Source organism: Bombus flavifrons, chromosome 1 (genome assembly GCF_040668555.2).
Source record: "Bombus flavifrons isolate JBK064 chromosome 1, iyBomFlav1_principal, whole genome shotgun sequence".
NCBI lineage: Eukaryota > Metazoa > Arthropoda > Insecta > Hymenoptera > Apidae > Bombus > Bombus flavifrons.
In genome coordinates this window covers 19,457,104-19,477,657 of record NC_138442.1, presented here as the reverse complement: position 1 = coordinate 19,477,657, position 20,554 = coordinate 19,457,104, and the positions used below count along the sequence as shown (strand labels likewise).

The 20,554-nt window shown below is 31.4% G+C and overlaps 6 protein-coding genes and 1 long non-coding RNA gene across 7 annotated transcripts; all 7 read right to left on the bottom strand.

Annotated features, from left to right (window-relative positions):
* Nucleotides 1-395: 395 nt before the first annotated feature.
* LOC138183348 (WW domain-binding protein 11-like) lies at nt 396-2,243 on the bottom strand. The gene is made up of 3 exons (XM_069120147.1): nt 2,180-2,243; nt 1,881-2,086; nt 396-1,790 (listed from the first exon to the last, which is right to left on the bottom strand). Exons 1-3 carry the CDS (start codon nt 2,241-2,243, stop codon nt 396-398), a joined length of 1,665 nt encoding a protein of 554 aa, XP_068976248.1.
* Nucleotides 2,244-2,483: 240 nt separating this feature from the next.
* LOC138183347 (uncharacterized) lies at nt 2,484-4,682 on the bottom strand. Its single transcript, XM_069120130.1, has 4 exons — nt 4,674-4,682; nt 3,627-4,270; nt 3,152-3,317; nt 2,484-3,008 (listed from the first exon to the last, which is right to left on the bottom strand). The coding sequence occupies exons 1-4, from the start codon at nt 4,680-4,682 to the stop codon at nt 2,484-2,486; spliced, it is 1,344 nt and encodes a 447-aa protein (XP_068976231.1).
* An 86-nt stretch (nt 4,683-4,768) lies between these two features.
* Nucleotides 4,769-7,388, bottom strand: LOC138180776 (uncharacterized). The gene is made up of 3 exons (XR_011173370.1): nt 7,015-7,388; nt 5,913-5,959; nt 4,769-4,916 (listed from the first exon to the last, which is right to left on the bottom strand). It is a non-coding gene; the product is annotated as an uncharacterized LOC138180776 (long non-coding RNA).
* Nucleotides 7,389-8,309: 921 nt separating this feature from the next.
* Nucleotides 8,310-10,157, bottom strand: LOC138183344 (WW domain-binding protein 11-like). The gene is made up of 3 exons (XM_069120115.1): nt 10,094-10,157; nt 9,795-10,000; nt 8,310-9,704 (listed from the first exon to the last, which is right to left on the bottom strand). Exons 1-3 carry the CDS (start codon nt 10,155-10,157, stop codon nt 8,310-8,312), a joined length of 1,665 nt encoding a protein of 554 aa, XP_068976216.1.
* A 240-nt stretch (nt 10,158-10,397) lies between these two features.
* LOC138183342 (uncharacterized) lies at nt 10,398-15,238 on the bottom strand. The gene is made up of 5 exons (XM_069120100.1): nt 14,939-15,238; nt 13,837-13,883; nt 11,551-12,092; nt 11,074-11,239; nt 10,398-10,922 (listed from the first exon to the last, which is right to left on the bottom strand). The coding sequence occupies exons 1-5, from the start codon at nt 14,976-14,978 to the stop codon at nt 10,398-10,400; spliced, it is 1,320 nt and encodes a 439-aa protein (XP_068976201.1). The 5' UTR covers nt 14,979-15,238.
* Nucleotides 15,239-16,233: 995 nt separating this feature from the next.
* Nucleotides 16,234-18,081, bottom strand: LOC138183340 (WW domain-binding protein 11-like). Its single transcript, XM_069120084.1, has 3 exons — nt 18,018-18,081; nt 17,719-17,924; nt 16,234-17,628 (listed from the first exon to the last, which is right to left on the bottom strand). The coding sequence occupies exons 1-3, from the start codon at nt 18,079-18,081 to the stop codon at nt 16,234-16,236; spliced, it is 1,665 nt and encodes a 554-aa protein (XP_068976185.1).
* A 240-nt stretch (nt 18,082-18,321) lies between these two features.
* On the bottom strand, nt 18,322-20,530 carry LOC138183326 (uncharacterized). Its single transcript, XM_069120058.1, has 4 exons — nt 20,522-20,530; nt 19,475-20,118; nt 18,998-19,163; nt 18,322-18,846 (listed from the first exon to the last, which is right to left on the bottom strand). The coding sequence occupies exons 1-4, from the start codon at nt 20,528-20,530 to the stop codon at nt 18,322-18,324; spliced, it is 1,344 nt and encodes a 447-aa protein (XP_068976159.1).
* Between the last annotated feature and the right edge of the window lie 24 nt (nt 20,531-20,554).

Genomic DNA, 20,554 nt, shown 5'->3' with positions numbered 1-20,554 from the left:
TTAATGAAAATAAATTTTTACAACATCATTGTCTATTCTGTTAATTCGTTAGAATTAAATAATAGTACAAATTTTCATCATGTATTGCGTAAAAAACAATTTTTTACAAATTTAAGTAGAAAAAGTACAAGTTACTGTTGATACTGTAATATTGAATGCAAAATTTGAACAACTTTTAATTACTAATTGTTAAAATTAATTACTAGAAAGTATAATATTCAATAAAACATCTTTTTGGTCGAAATCTTTTAGCTACGCTTATGAACAAATTCAGTTCATATAAATTTACGCAGAAATAAAGGCACTTGAAATTTATAAATATTAAGGACTAAAAATTAAAAAATATGTCTATATTACAGTAATATATTATAGTAATAATAACCGCAACGTATTCTTTAACATTTAATTTTTTGCTTTTCAAGTAATGTTCTACTATATACAGTATTACAATTTGAAAGTAATCCTTCCATTTCTTGCATAAATTGCATATATGCATCATCTTTTGTTCTAGGTTGAGTAGTTCGCATTGGTTGCGTTTCTGGTATCCTTTCTGAAAGTCTTGACAAAATACTTGGTTTCCTTTTATCATCCCTTCTCACACGAAGAGAGGTAGGTAAAAATCTTATAACATCAGCTATTAAATTCCTCATTTGCGGTTTTGCTTCGATAATTGTAGTACTTTTACCGTCTTTATCTTTTCGATTAATTAATTGTGGTGCAGCAGGAAGTACATTAGGTGTTTTAGGTTGTGATCCTGTCGCAGATTGTGTCCGCATTTTAGGACTTCCTATATTTGTCATATTTGATAGATTTGGCATTTGCATTTGTGGAGGAAGCATTCTTGACATACTTGGTGGACCAGGTCTCAACATCCTCGGCATTCCTGGTGGTGGTGGTGGAGGTCTATACATTAAAGGAGACGGCGGCAATCCCATAGGTGGCATTGTGTGTGATTGCGTATGTTGAGAATGAGAATGTGATGTATGTTGATTATGGTTTGATGAATGGTCTGATGCTCCTGGAGGTTCTAGATCTTCCACTTCCATTTTATTATTACCACATTTATTATTAGACTTGGAATTAGATTCATGTTCTGCTTCCAGTAGTGACAATCGAGCATTTAAATCTTGAGCTCGTTCAGTTTCCCGCTTTTTATGAACAACTTCCTTTTCACGCATAAACTGATCAATATCTTGCCCTGCCATAGCTAACATTTTCTGTTGTAGAGTAGTTGTTGGTTTCACTTTAGCTATGTCCCTTTCTTTTTCCTTCTCTTTGTCACCGTCCTTATCTTTACCGTCTGACTCTTGTTTATTATCTTCTTTGTCATCCGCAAATCGAATTGTTCTCGATTTTGGTACTTGTTCTTTAGTCATATCTTCATCATCACTTGATAGATATGGCGATGGAAAAGGTGGGACACCGGGTGATTCTTCATTAGGTGCTAGTGTAGGTATGGAAGGGCATGTTGCATATGCACTTGTTTTTTTTAAAATACTTGGTGGTATTGGTATGTTCATAAGCGGATGATGCTGTGGTATGTAATGTGGATGGGGCGGATACATATGCGCTGGTGGTTGCGGCATATCAGGCAAAGGTATTTGTGAAGTTAAAGAACCTGAGTACATTCGAGATATGTCATTGGCGGCTGATGGTAATGGAATTTCATCAACTTGTACTTGTTGTGCAAGTCTTACAGCCTCAAAATATGAAACGAGATCTATTCTTCTACGTTCATATTGTATCAATTGTTCTTTTAACTCTGCCCACTTTTCCTGATCATCCTTTGCCTGTAAAGAAACAAAAAAATATATGTAATATTGTACGATATGTTAAAATATGTTAACATTGATTTAATCTTATCAATAATTAATACATACATGCATTTTCAAGATGCGATCCAAGGTCTCCTTTAATTTCTTTCTTTTGTCTTTCAGTACTTTCTCATTAAGTGGTGGTGGCATTTGATCTATTTTTTCCATTTCTTCGATAATCTGAGCCGGATCTTTGCCCTTTAGAACGGCAGCGCGTACTAACTGCCTTTGTTTTTTATTTTTCATTATTTCTTTTTTACGTGCCTCTTTACCTGTAACAAATTTGTTATCATAAGTTACAATAATTATAAATAAGTTATAATAATTATTAAATCTAAGATTTTTAAGTCATTGTATCAACTTACGTGCTTGATCGGTAGGATTCATATATTTCCCACTTTTCGTGGTGTACATCGAACAACGTCCCATGTTTTCTCACTTAAGAAAACAGCTTACGACGTAAATTTATATTGTATTTTCACAATTTTTATATTAAATAAATTAATATTTATATTTATCGTAAGTACGGGTACGCCGACTATACTCAGTACACTGCAGACGGTATACTGAAGCTGCTGCAGTCTGCGCAACGAAATGGAGACGTAAGTAACTGTAAATTGATGTGTACGCCCTCTATATGAACGCTACATGAACTAGCTAGCGCTAAATTCAACTTGTACACATTGTATTTGGTGAATTACCAACTCGATTAAGTTCTACAAATGTTAAACCTGGTCTCATTTGATTTAATAACATTACAGGGTGTATGCTTGTTGCATTAGCTGGAAGTTCTTTCTGAACTGGAGTTTTTTGAACATGAGAAATCTCTCTTTTAATTCCCTTAACTGGTGACGGTAATCCTGGTCTTGGAACTGGAACTGATGTTCCTCGATTATGCCATTCAAGGAAATGTTTATATAATGCAAAACTAGCCAAAGAACTCCATGCAATTTCATCACTTTCATCAACAGTAGTATCCATTGGTGTTACACCTTCTTCGTTATTTTCCTCTTTTGATATAGTAGATGTATCCATAGATTGGACTGATTGTCCATCTGATTCAGCATCAATACGTGCTTTCATAGATGCTGCCGTCATTTTTTCAAGTAATAATGCTTTCAATGCATTTTCAGCAGCATTTTGACGAGCAAGTGGTTTAGATAATCCTTGTCCAACATAAGCTTTACCATCAACCTGTTTTTAATAAAAAAAATTATTTTAGGATTTTAGTATTTATAATGTATAAACACGCATAAGTGTGTGTGTGTGTGTGTGTGTGTGTGTGTGCGTGTGTGCGCGCGCGTGCGTGTGAGTGTACATTAAATTATTCTAAATACCTCTGCATGAACGAGATACAGGGAGTTTGGCATAGGTCCTTGAGTTTCAGGAAATGTGAACTGGACTCCAGATTTCATTTCATTTAGTACCATAATTGCATTCTTGGGTTGCAATGTCTTTCGTAGACGTTGATTCAAACGAAGTCGTTTCAGTCTTTTATTTACTCTAATTTATTAAACAAGAGTATATTTTATTAATTTTTTCCATATATATATATATATCAGTATATCAATATTCACAATGATTATAAATATGCAATAGCTCAATAGTAATCTATTAGAGCACATAGCAATAGTTTCAATCTTCAAATTTGCGCAGTGGATTATCATCATTATGTATATAATGTTTCTATATTTAGATAATTTATGCGATATAAATTTCAAAATTATTTCAAATGTAGTTAAAAAAAACGTTTTAAATAAACTTAGAAAAAAACAGAAATAAAAATTGCTTCTTAATGATTATTTTAAATACTTACATCCAGGTGCTTTACGCCTCCATCTTGGAAGTTGTTCTTCTATTTTAGTATCTGTATCTTCAGGTACTTGACTTTCATTCTTTACTTCAGATGTGCTATTACTTGTTGGAGGTGTAGGATTAGAGTTAGTTGTTAAGGGAGATGTTGGAGTAGGAACTAATGGTTGAGAAGATGAAACAGGATTATTTTGCATAGCAATTGCACTTTGTTGCTGATTATGAAGAGGTAGTTTTAAAATTGGTTTCAACCGTTGTATTTGAGGTTGAAATTGTGATTGTGATTGTGTTTGAGGCTGTGGTTGAGATTGTTGTTGGGACTGTGATTGAGGCTGTGGTTGAGCTTGGCTTTGAGAAGAATTGGCAATGGATTGTTGTGGTTGTTTAATTTGCTGTGGCAATTGTTGTTGCTGTTGTTGTGGTTTCCCTTGCTGTAAATTCTTTGCTGCTACTTGTTGCATTTGTGGTTGCTGAGATTTGCTATGTTGCAAATTCCTTGCTGCTACCTGTTGCATTTGTGGTTGTTGTTGCTGTTGCTGCTGCTGTGGTTTAAATGGTTGTGCATTTTGTGAACTTCCTTGTTTGTAATTACTTTGTTGATTTGGAGGAGGTTGTGTTGCTTGAAAACTGGCCTGCTGATTGTACTGCAAACATAGGGTGGGTCGCCGCTACACAAGGAACCTGTACGGTTGTGCTATCCCACCAAGGTCTAGCATCGCATATGCACTTGAAAGCAGTCTAATGCTACTCCCATAACTCATACCAGCCAAATTATTTCCGTGGCCTATATTTCCTTATGTATAACTGAACTGAGTTTACATAAAATAGAAAATAGAAAAAAGGAGAGTAAAAGGAGAGTAAGAAGAAGAATAAAGATTTTCAAGCCTAAGTAAAAGTTTCATTACTATATGCTTTATATCAATAATAAATATAATTTTGTAACATGTTGCGTATAAAATTTGCTCATGTTTATGGAAACAAACACTTAAGCTAATTGTGAAATAAAATTTAATAAATAATGAAGATTTAAACGAACAGAAAACTTACATGCGCCATTTTTATATTTTGTAACTATTAAATCATAATATTTCAGAGAAACCTACATATGTAGTATCAGGACAAGTTTATTTTTAGTTTAGTGACAAACAGTTTAGCCTAAAATGTTATGTAAACATCAGTTCAGTATGTTATTAAAAATATGGCCTATGGCAAGCTACGCTATGGGGGTAACTGACGAACTAGCCCCTGGCTGAATAGACCTCCTCGGTATTGTTGTATAGCTACTAGTTCCTGCATTGCAGGGGAGGGGAAAGTAGGGACCACTAATTAGTACATGCAAATGGATGAAATATTGAAAACAACAAATGGAAATATTGAAAACAATAATTACACATTCTAATTATGATGAATTCAAAATATTTCACACACACGCCCACACGCACGCACGCACGCACGCACACACACACAGAATTATCAGATATTGAGTATATTAAAAAGTGCTAAATGTATTTATTTTAAGTATCAAAAGAATGATCAATAACGTTATACAGATATTTATTCTTGTATTTATGAATCATTTTGTCATAAATTTCTAGTATATATACATCAAATGATATTAGTGAATATCATTGTATTATATATGTAATGTATTTTATTGTTATATACATCATAAAACTCTAATGTAGTTTAGTATTTGTACTAGATTAATATAAAAAATACTTCCATATTATTTTTATACTGGAAATATTTTTTGTGTATATACATATGTATAAGTTTAAGAAATGCAAATGTGTATTTTATATTTTGTAAAAACAAAAAATGCATTTCTAAATAATACTAATTTAAATTACTTAAGATATTAGATTACTTTACATCACATTTTTTCACTGTATTATGTATAAAATTAAATATATCATATTTTTAACATCTTTAGTATATTTAAATAATTTATATCAATAAACAAATTAAATATAATTATAGAAAAATAAAAGAATTTTAAGATCTGGAATACTTAGATAGCAAATATTGAGTGTATGTGTGTTTTGCATCTTCTGATATATAAATTTCTAAATTACTTAAACAGATTTTATCGATTGATATAATGAAAATGTGTTATTCATTTATTTACATACTACATACTATATATGTTACTATACCATATGTAATTATATGAATCATTTACTTGGAAAATTATTGTTTTCAAAATATATATATATACATATGCTTCTCTTATACTTTTTAAATTAAAGTTATGCAGTAAAATTATTCTTAAAATAGCAAACTTACAGTGCTTTGACCTTGATATGGTACATTTGGATTACTTTGGTTTCTCACTGGAAACATAATTAATGAAATTATTGGTATCTTTTGTTGAAATCAATGATAATAAAATCAAGAAAAACACATTCGCGGCTTTATAATAAATACAGTGAGTCTCAAAATTATTCACACATACAGGAGGTTATAGAAATATGAAAAATGAAATGATAATAAAAGTACGTTCAGCACTCTTTATTTAAAAAATGTGATATTTAGTCTTTGAACTATGAATATTATATAAAGAGCGATGAAATTATTAATATAGTTTTTGACAAGACAAAATGTAACAATTCCTTGCACTTATTCAGGTTATAAAATTAATGACACACATGTAACATTCTATGAAAAACAATTCAAGTACCCAAATACTGCCTTATAAATTCAGTGTAAGACATTATAACAATCAATTAATATCCAACTTGGGGAGGTGATAAAACAAAAAGGATATCTCACAAAATAAAAATTCTAATTATTATTATAAAAAATTATTAAGTTTAACAACATGTGTTGCTAATTTTGTGATCCTAATTAATTCTTGGAATTGTTTCGCATTATTTTTTCATAACCACAAATGATAATTTTATTGTTTTTTTCCATAGATTTCTTAGCTAAAGGACTAGAAAACTATATTTTTTAAATAAAACGTGCTGAGAATACTTTTATCATCTTTTTATTTTTCGTATTCCTGTTAACTTTCTGTATGTGCTAATAATTTTGTGACTAACTATGTATACAATTTTTACATTATTCAAGTTCAAATTAACACGTTAAACGAAAAAGTTCTTTTTCATATATAAGAATATTTAAAAAAATCAAAATAAATTATAAAAATTATTTTAGAACATCATTTTTAGCATTATTCACTAAGTATAACGTAAAATTATGTCAAAATATTCATTGTAGAACGCCATTCTTTATAAACCGGTATATAGGTATTGATTTTCTTCTACTACAGCCATATACGTACCTTCAACTATTATAAATAATGAACAAAAAAATATATCCACTACATTAAAATATCGAAGAAAACAATTACAAATTTACTGTAAAATTATTTAAAGCTACTTACTATTGGGATAGCCTTGGCTTTGTCTATTTCTTGGATACATGTTTTGAGTTCAAGTTAAATCACTTCAAATATAATTAGTTTCAGGACATAAAAATACTTTTTTACAATACATTTAACTCTGGAACGTAGGGTAGAATTAATTTTGATGAAACACTAATAATATTTAGATACTTTTACAACGTAGTCACAAAACTAAGAAACGACTTCCTATCTCGTTACAGAGAAGTAGGAAACAGGGTTGCCGTAACCACTGTTGCCGGTTGCCAGGCGAATTCTCTCACAAGGGAATAATACATGGTGTTACATTAACTCCACTGTCACTCTATACTGTGTCATTTATATTACGTGACATGAGTTACGTTCTATGTGATGTAAAGTAATTACAGTCAACTATCTTTTTAGCAAAAAGATTTGCATGGTATATTCTTTTATAAGGAAAGGTATGTATAAAGTAGAATAATAACACAAAACAAAATTACACATAATTATATATATTTATTACACAAAATTACAGTATACATAATATAATTACAAAATATTATAATACACGTAGGTCTCTTACATTTCTAAATTTGCATATAGGTGCTGATCCTTCCTTTTTCACAACAACAAGAGAGAATGCTTTGTGTATGGCTATTTATTATTTTCTTAATAATCCAGTTGAGGATGACCTTTCTTGCTTTGAAATGATTGCAGAAACTAGTTAGTTATTACGAAAACCTAATTTATTTTACCAACATATTTGGTATTTTAAACTAACGAATGTCGAGACTTGTTTATATGATCATGCTTGACTCGAAACTAGGAAATGACGTTTACTATTGTCGGAAATAGCAAGAACAAGTCTGTCATATGGATTATTAAGCGCATGCCTTAATAATAGTCCGCGATTTCATAATTTTAATGAAAATAAATTTTTACAACATCATTGTCTATTCTGTTAATTCGTTAGAATTAAATAATAGTACAAATTTTCATCATGTATTGCGTAAAAAACAATTTTTTACAAATTTAAGTAGAAAAAGTACAAGTTACTGTTGATACTGTAATATTGAATGCAAAATTTGAACAACTTTTAATTACTAATTGTTAAAATTAATTACTAGAAAGTATAATATTCAATAAAACATCTTTTTGGTCGAAATCTTTTAGCTACGCTTATGAACAAATTCAGTTCATATAAATTTACGCAGAAATAAAGGCACTTGAAATTTATAAATATTAAGGACTAAAAATTAAAAAATATGTCTATATTACAGTAATATATTATAGTAATAATAACCGCAACGTATTCTTTAACATTTAATTTTTTGCTTTTCAAGTAATGTTCTACTATATACAGTATTACAATTTGAAAGTAATCCTTCCATTTCTTGCATAAATTGCATATATGCATCATCTTTTGTTCTAGGTTGAGTAGTTCGCATTGGTTGCGTTTCTGGTATCCTTTCTGAAAGTCTTGACAAAATACTTGGTTTCCTTTTATCATCCCTTCTCACACGAAGAGAGGTAGGTAAAAATCTTATAACATCAGCTATTAAATTCCTCATTTGCGGTTTTGCTTCGATAATTGTAGTACTTTTACCGTCTTTATCTTTTCGATTAATTAATTGTGGTGCAGCAGGAAGTACATTAGGTGTTTTAGGTTGTGATCCTGTCGCAGATTGTGTCCGCATTTTAGGACTTCCTATATTTGTCATATTTGATAGATTTGGCATTTGCATTTGTGGAGGAAGCATTCTTGACATACTTGGTGGACCAGGTCTCAACATCCTCGGCATTCCTGGTGGTGGTGGTGGAGGTCTATACATTAAAGGAGACGGCGGCAATCCCATAGGTGGCATTGTGTGTGATTGCGTATGTTGAGAATGAGAATGTGATGTATGTTGATTATGGTTTGATGAATGGTCTGATGCTCCTGGAGGTTCTAGATCTTCCACTTCCATTTTATTATTACCACATTTATTATTAGACTTGGAATTAGATTCATGTTCTGCTTCCAGTAGTGACAATCGAGCATTTAAATCTTGAGCTCGTTCAGTTTCCCGCTTTTTATGAACAACTTCCTTTTCACGCATAAACTGATCAATATCTTGCCCTGCCATAGCTAACATTTTCTGTTGTAGAGTAGTTGTTGGTTTCACTTTAGCTATGTCCCTTTCTTTTTCCTTCTCTTTGTCACCGTCCTTATCTTTACCGTCTGACTCTTGTTTATTATCTTCTTTGTCATCCGCAAATCGAATTGTTCTCGATTTTGGTACTTGTTCTTTAGTCATATCTTCATCATCACTTGATAGATATGGCGATGGAAAAGGTGGGACACCGGGTGATTCTTCATTAGGTGCTAGTGTAGGTATGGAAGGGCATGTTGCATATGCACTTGTTTTTTTTAAAATACTTGGTGGTATTGGTATGTTCATAAGCGGATGATGCTGTGGTATGTAATGTGGATGGGGCGGATACATATGCGCTGGTGGTTGCGGCATATCAGGCAAAGGTATTTGTGAAGTTAAAGAACCTGAGTACATTCGAGATATGTCATTGGCGGCTGATGGTAATGGAATTTCATCAACTTGTACTTGTTGTGCAAGTCTTACAGCCTCAAAATATGAAACGAGATCTATTCTTCTACGTTCATATTGTATCAATTGTTCTTTTAACTCTGCCCACTTTTCCTGATCATCCTTTGCCTGTAAAGAAACAAAAAAATATATGTAATATTGTACGATATGTTAAAATATGTTAACATTGATTTAATCTTATCAATAATTAATACATACATGCATTTTCAAGATGCGATCCAAGGTCTCCTTTAATTTCTTTCTTTTGTCTTTCAGTACTTTCTCATTAAGTGGTGGTGGCATTTGATCTATTTTTTCCATTTCTTCGATAATCTGAGCCGGATCTTTGCCCTTTAGAACGGCAGCGCGTACTAACTGCCTTTGTTTTTTATTTTTCATTATTTCTTTTTTACGTGCCTCTTTACCTGTAACAAATTTGTTATCATAAGTTACAATAATTATAAATAAGTTATAATAATTATTAAATCTAAGATTTTTAAGTCATTGTATCAACTTACGTGCTTGATCGGTAGGATTCATATATTTCCCACTTTTCGTGGTGTACATCGAACAACGTCCCATGTTTTCTCACTTAAGAAAACAGCTTACGACGTAAATTTATATTGTATTTTCACAATTTTTATATTAAATAAATTAATATTTATATTTATCGTAAGTACGGGTACGCCGACTATACTCAGTACACTGCAGACGGTATACTGAAGCTGCTGCAGTCTGCGCAACGAAATGGAGACGTAAGTAACTGTAAATTGATGTGTACGCCCTCTATATGAACGCTACATGAACTAGCTAGCGCTAAATTCAACTTGTACACATTGTATTTGGTGAATTACCAACTCGATTAAGTTCTACAAATGTTAAACCTGGTCTCATTTGATTTAATAACATTACAGGGTGTATGCTTGTTGCATTAGCTGGAAGTTCTTTCTGAACTGGAGTTTTTTGAACATGAGAAATCTCTCTTTTAATTCCCTTAACTGGTGACGGTAATCCTGGTCTTGGAACTGGAACTGATGTTCCTCGATTATGCCATTCAAGGAAATGTTTATATAATGCAAAACTAGCCAAAGAACTCCATGCAATTTCATCACTTTCATCAACAGTAGTATCCATTGGTGTTACACCTTCTTCGTTATTTTCCTCTTTTGATATAGTAGATGTATCCATAGATTGGACTGATTGTCCATCTGATTCAGCATCAATACGTGCTTTCATAGATGCTGCCGTCATTTTTTCAAGTAATAATGCTTTCAATGCATTTTCAGCAGCATTTTGACGAGCAAGTGGTTTAGATAATCCTTGTCCAACATAAGCTTTACCATCAACCTATTTTTAATAAAAAAAATTATTTTAGGATTTTAGTATTTATAATGTATAAACACGCATAAGTGTGTGTGTGTGTGTGTGTGTGTGTGTGTGCGTGTGTGCGTGTGTGCGCGCGCGTGCGTGTGAGTGTACATTAAATTATTCTAAATACCTCTGCATGAACGAGATACAGGGAGTTTGGCATAGGTCCTTGAGTTTCAGGAAATGTGAACTGGACTCCAGATTTCATTTCATTTAGTACCATAATTGCATTCTTGGGTTGCAATGTCTTTCGTAGACGTTGATTCAAACGAAGTCGTTTCAGTCTTTTATTTACTCTAATTTATTAAACAAGAGTATATTTTATTAATTTTTTCCATATATATATATATATATCAGTATATCAATATTCACAATGATTATAAATATGCAATAGCTCAATAGTAATCTATTAGAGCACATAGCAATAGTTTCAATCTTCAAATTTGCGCAGTGGATTATCATCATTATGTATATAATGTTTCTATATTTAGATAATTTATGCGATATAAATTTCAAAATTATTTCAAATGTAGTTAAAAAAAACGTTTTAAATAAACTTAGAAAAAAACAGAAATAAAAATTGCTTCTTAATGATTATTTTAAATACTTACATCCAGGTGCTTTACGCCTCCATCTTGGAAGTTGTTCTTCTATTTTAGTATCTGTATCTTCAGGTACTTGACTTTCATTCTTTACTTCAGATGTGCTATTACTTGTTGGAGGTGTAGGATTAGAGTTAGTTGTTAAGGGAGATGTTGGAGTAGGAACTAATGGTTGAGAAGATGAAACAGGATTATTTTGCATAGCAATTGCACTTTGTTGCTGATTATGAAGAGGTAGTTTTAAAATTGGTTTCAACCGTTGTATTTGAGGTTGAAATTGTGATTGTGATTGTGTTTGAGGCTGTGGTTGAGATTGTTGTTGGGACTGTGATTGAGGCTGTGGTTGAGCTTGGCTTTGAGAAGAATTGGCAATGGATTGTTGTGGTTGTTTAATTTGCTGTGGCAATTGTTGTTGCTGTTGTTGTGGTTTCCCTTGCTGTAAATTCTTTGCTGCTACTTGTTGCATTTGTGGTTGCTGAGATTTGCTATGTTGCAAATTCCTTGCTGCTACCTGTTGCATTTGTGGTTGTTGTTGCTGTTGCTGCTGCTGTGGTTTAAATGGTTGTGCATTTTGTGAACTTCCTTGTTTGTAATTACTTTGTTGATTTTGAGGAGGTTGTGTTGCTTGAAAACTGGCCTGCTGATTGTACTGCAAACATAGGGTGGGTCGCCGCTACACAAGGAACCTGTACGGTTGTGCTATCCCACCAAGGTCTAGCATCGCATATGCACTTGAAAGCAGTCTAATGCTACTCCCATAACTCATACCAGCCAAATTATTTCCGTGGCCTATATTTCCTTATGTATAACTGAACTGAGTTTACATAAAATAGAAAATAGAAAAAAGGAGAGTAAAAGGAGAGTAAGAAGAAGAATAAAGATTTTCAAGCCTAAGTAAAAGTTTCATTACTATATGCTTTATATCAATAATAAATATAATTTTGTAACATGTTGCGTATAAAATTTGCTCATGTTTATGGAAACAAACACTTAAGCTAATTGTGAAATAAAATTTAATAAATAATGAAGATTTAAACGAACAGAAAACTTACATGCGCCATTTTTATATTTTGTAACTATTAAATCATAATATTTCAGAGAAACCTACATATGTAGTATCAGGACAAGTTTATTTTTAGTTTAGTGACAAACAGTTTAGCCTAAAATGTTATGTAAACATCAGTTCAGTATGTTATTAAAAATATGGCCTATGGCAAGCTACGCTATGGGGGTAACTGACGAACTAGCCCCTGGCTGAATAGACCTCCTCGGTATTGTTGTATAGCTACTAGTTCCTGCATTGCAGGGGAGGGGAAAGTAGGGACCACTAATTAGTACATGCAAATGGATGAAATATTGAAAACAACAAATGGAAATATTGAAAACAATAATTACACATTCTAATTATGATGAATTCAAAATATTTCACACACACGCCCACACGCACGCACGCACGCACGCACACACACACAGAATTATCAGATATTGAGTATATTAAAAAGTGCTAAATGTATTTATTTTAAGTATCAAAAGAATGATCAATAACGTTATACAGATATTTATTCTTGTATTTATGAATCATTTTGTCATAAATTTCTAGTATATATACATCAAATGATATTAGTGAATATCATTGTATTATATATGTAATGTATTTTATTGTTATATACATCATAAAACTCTAATGTAGTTTAGTATTTGTACTAGATTAATATAAAAAATACTTCCATATTATTTTTATACTGGAAATATTTTTTGTGTATATACATATGTATAAGTTTAAGAAATGCAAATGTGTATTTTATATTTTGTAAAAACAAAAAATGCATTTCTAAATAATACTAATTTAAATTACTTAAGATATTAGATTACTTTACATCACATTTTTTCACTGTATTATGTATAAAATTAAATATATCATATTTTTAACATCTTTAGTATATTTAAATAATTTATATCAATAAACAAATTAAATATAATTATAGAAAAATAAAAGAATTTTAAGATCTGGAATACTTAGATAGCAAATATTGAGTGTATGTGTGTTTTGCATCTTCTGATATATAAATTTCTAAATTACTTAAACAGATTTTATCGATTGATATAATGAAAATGTGTTATTCATTTATTTACATACTACATACTATATATGTTACTATACCATATGTAATTATATGAATCATTTACTTGGAAAATTATTGTTTTCAAAATATATATATATACATATGCTTCTCTTATACTTTTTAAATTAAAGTTATGCAGTAAAATTATTCTTAAAATAGCAAACTTACAGTGCTTTGACCTTGATATGGTACATTTGGATTACTTTGGTTTCTCACTGGAAACATAATTAATGAAATTATTGGTATCTTTTGTTGAAATCAATGATAATAAAATCAAGAAAAACACATTCGCGGCTTTATAATAAATACAGTGAGTCTCAAAATTATTCACACATACAGGAGGTTATAGAAATATGAAAAATGAAATGATAATAAAAGTACGTTCAGCACTCTTTATTTAAAAAATGTGATATTTAGTCTTTGAACTATGAATATTATATAAAGAGCGATGAAATTATTAATATAGTTTTTGACAAGACAAAATGTAACAATTCCTTGCACTTATTCAGGTTATAAAATTAATGACACACATGTAACATTCTATGAAAAACAATTCAAGTACCCAAATACTGCCTTATAAATTCAGTGTAAGACATTATAACAATCAATTAATATCCAACTTGGGGAGGTGATAAAACAAAAAGGATATCTCACAAAATAAAAATTCTAATTATTATTATAAAAAATTATTAAGTTTAACAACATGTGTTGCTAATTTTGTGATCCTAATTAATTCTTGGAATTGTTTCGCATTATTTTTTCATAACCACAAATGATAATTTTATTGTTTTTTTCCATAGATTTCTTAGCTAAAGGACTAGAAAACTATATTTTTTAAATAAAACGTGCTGAGAATACTTTTATCATCTTTTTATTTTTCGTATTCCTGTTAACTTTCTGTATGTGCTAATAATTTTGTGACTAACTATGTATACAATTTTTACATTATTCAAGTTCAAATTAACACGTTAAACGAAAAAGTTCTTTTTCATATATAAGAATATTTAAAAAAATCAAAATAAATTATAAAAATTATTTTAGAACATCATTTTTAGCATTATTCACTAAGTATAACGTAAAATTATGTCAAAATATTCATTGTAGAACGCCATTCTTTATAAACCGGTATATAGGTATTGATTTTCTTCTACTACAGCCATATACGTACCTTCAACTATTATAAATAATGAACAAAAAAATATATCCACTACATTAAAATATCGAAGAAAACAATTACAAATTTACTGTAAAATTATTTAAAGCTACTTACTATTGGGATAGCCTTGGCTTTGTCTATTTCTTGGATACATGTTTTGAGTTCAAGTTAAATCACTTCAAATATAATTAGTTTCAGGACATAAAAATACTTTTTTACAATACATTTAACTCTGGAACGTAGGGTAGAATTAATTTTGATGAAACACTAATAATATTTAGATACTTTTACAACGTAGTCACAAAACTAAGAAACGACTTCCTATCTCGTTACAGAGAAGTAGGAAACAGGGTTGCCGTAACCACTGTTGCCGGTTGCCAGGCGAATTCTCTCACAAGGGAATAATACATGGTGTTACATTAACTCCACTGTCACTCTATACTGTGTCATTTATATTACGTGACATGAGTTACGTTCTATGTGATGTAAAGTAATTACAGTCAACTATCTTTTTAGCAAAAAGATTTGCATGGTATATTCTTTTATAAGGAAAGGTATGTATAAAGTAGAATAATAACACAAAACAAAATTACACATAATTATATATATTTATTACACAAAATTACAGTATACATAATATAATTACAAAATATTATAATACACGTAGGTCTCTTACATTTCTAAATTTGCATATAGGTGCTGATCCTTCCTTTTTCACAACAACAAGAGAGAATGCTTTGTGTATGGCTATTTATTATTTTCTTAATAATCCAGTTGAGGATGACCTTTCTTGCTTTGAAATGATTGCAGAAACTAGTTAGTTATTACGAAAACCTAATTTATTTTACCAACATATTTGGTATTTTAAACTAACGAATGTCGAGACTTGTTTATATGATCATGCTTGACTCGAAACTAGGAAATGACGTTTACTATTGTCGGAAATAGCAAGAACAAGTCTGTCATATGGATTATTAAGCGCATGCCTTAATAATAGTCCGCGATTTCATAATTTTAATGAAAATAAATTTTTACAACATCATTGTCTATTCTGTTAATTCGTTAGAATTAAATAATAGTACAAATTTTCATCATGTATTGCGTAAAAAACAATTTTTTACAAATTTAAGTAGAAAAAGTACAAGTTACTGTTGATACTGTAATATTGAATGCAAAATTTGAACAACTTTTAATTACTAATTGTTAAAATTAATTACTAGAAAGTATAATATTCAATAAAACATCTTTTTGGTCGAAATCTTTTAGCTACGCTTATGAACAAATTCAGTTCATATAAATTTACGCAGAAATAAAGGCACTTGAAATTTATAAATATTAAGGACTAAAAATTAAAAAATATGTCTATATTACAGTAATATATTATAGTAATAATAACCGCAACGTATTCTTTAACATTTAATTTTTTGCTTTTCAAGTAATGTTCTACTATATACAGTATTACAATTTGAAAGTAATCCTTCCATTTCTTGCATAAATTGCATATATGCATCATCTTTTGTTCTAGGTTGAGTAGTTCGCATTGGTTGCGTTTCTGGTATCCTTTCTGAAAGTCTTGACAAAATACTTGGTTTCCTTTTATCATCCCTTCTCACACGAAGAGAGGTAGGTAAAAATCTTATAACATCAGCTATTAAATTCCTCATTTGCGGTTTTGCTTCGATAATTGTAGTACTTTTACCGTCTTTATCTTTTCGATTAATTAATTGTGGTGCAGCAGGAAGTACATTAGGTGTTTTAGGTTGTGATCCTGTCGCAGATTGTGTCCGCATTTTAGGACTTCCTATATTTGTCATATTTGATAGATTTGGCATTTGCATTTGTGGAGGAAGCATTCTTGACATACTTGGTGGACCAGGTCTCAACATCCTCGGCATTCCTGGTGGTGGTGGTGGAGGTCTATACATTAAAGGAGACGGCGGCAATCCCATAGGTGGCATTGTGTGTGATTGCGTATGTTGAGAATGAGAATGTGATGTATGTTGATTATGGTTTGATGAATGGTCTGATGCTCCTGGAGGTTCTAGATCTTCCACTTCCATTTTATTATTACCACATTTATTATTAGACTTGGAATTAGATTCATGTTCTGCTTCCAGTAGTGACAATCGAGCATTTAAATCTTGAGCTCGTTCAGTTTCCCGCTTTTTATGAACAACTTCCTTTTCACGCATAAACTGATCAATATCTTGCCCTGCCATAGCTAACATTTTCTGTTGTAGAGTAGTTGTTGGTTTCACTTTAGCTATGTCCCTTTCTTTTTCCTTCTCTTTGTCACCGTCCTTATCTTTACCGTCTGACTCTTGTTTATTATCTTCTTTGTCATCCGCAAATCGAATTGTTCTCGATTTTGGTACTTGTTCTTTAGTCATATCTTCATCATCACTTGATAGATATGGCGATGGAAAAGGTGGGACACCGGGTGATTCTTCATTAGGTGCTAGTGTAGGTATGGAAGGGCATGTTGCATATGCACTTGTTTTTTTTAAAATACTTGGTGGTATTGGTATGTTCATAAGCGGATGATGCTGTGGTATGTAATGTGGATGGGGCGGATACATATGCGCTGGTGGTTGCGGCATATCAGGCAAAGGTATTTGTGAAGTTAAAGAACCTGAGTACATTCGAGATATGTCATTGGCGGCTGATGGTAATGGAATTTCATCAACTTGTACTTGTTGTGCAAGTCTTACAGCCTCAAAATATGAAACGAGATCTATTCTTCTACGTTCATATTGTATCAATTGTTCTTTTAACTCTGCCCACTTTTCCTGATCATCCTTTGCCTGTAAAGAAACAAAAAAATATATGTAATATTGTACGATATGTTAAAATATGTTAACATTGATTTAATCTTATCAATAATTAATACATACATGCATTTTCAAGATGCGATCCAAGGTCTCCTTTAATTTCTTTCTTTTGTCTTTCAGTACTTTCTCATTAAGTGGTGGTGGCATTTGATCTATTTTTTCCATTTCTTCGATAATCTGAGCCGGATCTTTGCCCTTTAGAACGGCAGCGCGTACTAACTGCCTTTGTTTTTTATTTTTCATTATTTCTTTTTTACGTGCCTCTTTACCTGTAACAAATTTGTTATCATAAGTTACAATAATTATAAATAAGTTATAATAATTATTAAATCTAAGATTTTTAAGTCATTGTATCAACTTACGTGCTTGATCGGTAGGATTCATATATTTCCCACTTTTCGTGGTGTACATCGAACAACGTCCCATGTTTTCTCACTTAAGAAAACAGCTTACGACGTAAATTTATATTGTATTTTCACAATTTTTATATTAAATAAATTAATATTTATATTTATCGTAAGTACGGGTACGCCGACTATACTCAGTACACTGCAGACGGTATACTGAAGCTGCTGCAGTCTGCGCAACGAAATGGAGACGTAAGTAACTGTAAATTGATGTGTACGCCCTCTATATGAACGCTACATGAACTAGCTAGCGCTAAATTCAACTTGTACACATTGTATTTGGTGAATTACCAACTCGATTAAGTTCTACAAATGTTAAACCTGGTCTCATTTGATTTAATAACATTACAGGGTGTATGCTTGTTGCATTAGCTGGAAGTTCTTTCTGAACTGGAGTTTTTTGAACATGAGAAATCTCTCTTTTAATTCCCTTAACTGGTGACGGTAATCCTGGTCTTGGAACTGGAACTGATGTTCCTCGATTATGCCATTCAAGGAAATGTTTATATAATGCAAAACTAGCCAAAGAACTCCATGCAATTTCATCACTTTCATCAACAGTAGTATCCATTGGTGTTACACCTTCTTCGTTATTTTCCTCTTTTGATATAGTAGATGTATCCATAGATTGGACTGATTGTCCATCTGATTCAGCATCAATACGTGCTTTCATAGATGCTGCCGTCATTTTTTCAAGTAATAATGCTTTCAATGCATTTTCAGCAGCATTTTGACGAGCAAGTGGTTTAGATAATCCTTGTCCAACATAAGCTTTACCATCAACCTATTTTTAATAAAAAAAATTATTTTAGGATTTTAGTATTTATAATGTATAAACACGCATAAGTGTGTGTGTGTGTGTGTGTGTGTGTGTGTGCGTGTGTGCGTGTGTGCGCGCGCGTGCGTGTGAGTGTACATTAAATTATTCTAAATACCTCTGCATGAACGAGATACAGGGAGTTTGGCATAGGTCCTTGAGTTTCAGGAAATGTGAACTGGACTCCAGATTTCATTTCATTTAGTACCATAATTGCATTCTTGGGTTGCAATGTCTTTCGTAGACGTTGATTCAAACGAAGTCGTTTCAGTCTTTTATTTACTCTAATTTATTAAACAAGAGTATATTTTATTAATTTTTTCCATATATATATATATATATCAGTATATCAATATTCACAATGATTATAAATATGCAATAGCTCAATAGTAATCTATTAGAGCACATAGCAATAGTTTCAATCTTCAAATTTGCGCAGTGGATTATCATCATTATGTATATAATGTTTCTATATTTAGATAATTTATGCGATATAAATTTCAAAATTATTTCAAATGTAGTTAAAAAAAACGTTTTAAATAAACTTAGAAAAAAACAGAAATAAAAATTGCTTCTTAATGATTATTTTAAATACTTACATCCAGGTGCTTTACGCCTCCATCTTGGAAGTTGTTCTTCTATTTTAGTATCTGTATCTTCAGGTACTTGACTTTCATTCTTTACTTCAGATGTGCTATTACTTGTTGGAGGTGTAGGATTAGAGTTAGTTGTTAAGGGAGATGTTGGAGTAGGAACTAATGGTTGAGAAGATGAAACAGGATTATTTTGCATAGCAATTGCACTTTGTTGCTGATTATGAAGAGGTAGTTTTAAAATTGGTTTCAACCGTTGTATTTGAGGTTGAAATTGTGATTGTGATTGTGTTTGAGGCTGTGGTTGAGATTGTTGTTGGGACTGTGATTGAGGCTGTGGTTGAGCTTGGCTTTGAGAAGAATTGGCAATGGATTGTTGTGGTTGTTTAATTTGCTGTGGCAATTGTTGTTGCTGTTGTTGTGGTTTCCCTTGCTGTAAATTCTTTGCTGCTACTTGTTGCATTTGTGGTTGCTGAGATTTGCTATGTTGCAAATTCCTTGCTGCTACCTGTTGCATTTGTGGTTGTTGTTGCTGTTGCTGCTGCTGTGGTTTAAATGGTTGTGCATTTTGTGAACTTCCTTGTTTGTAATTACTTTGTTGATTTGGAGGAGGTTGTGTTGCTTGAAAACTGGCCTGCTGATTGTACTGCAAACATAGGGTGGGTCGCCGCTACACAAGGAACCTGTACGGTTGTGCTATCCCACCAAGGTCTAGCATCGCATATGCACTTGAAAGCAGTCTAATGCTACTCCCATAACTCATACCAGCCAAATTATTTCCGTGGCCTATATTTCCTTATGTATAACTGAACTGAGTTTACATAAAATAGAAAATAGAAAAAAGGAGAGTAAAAGGAGAGTAAGAAGAAGAATAAAGATTTTCAAGCCTAAGTAAAAGTTTCATTACTATATGCTTTATATCAATAATAAATATAATTTTGTAACATGTTGCGTATAAAATTTGCTCATGTTTATGGAAACAAACACTTAAGCTAATTGTGAAATAAAATTTAATAAATAATGAAGATTTAAACGAACAGAAAACTTACATGCGCCATTTTTATATTTTGTAACTATTAAAT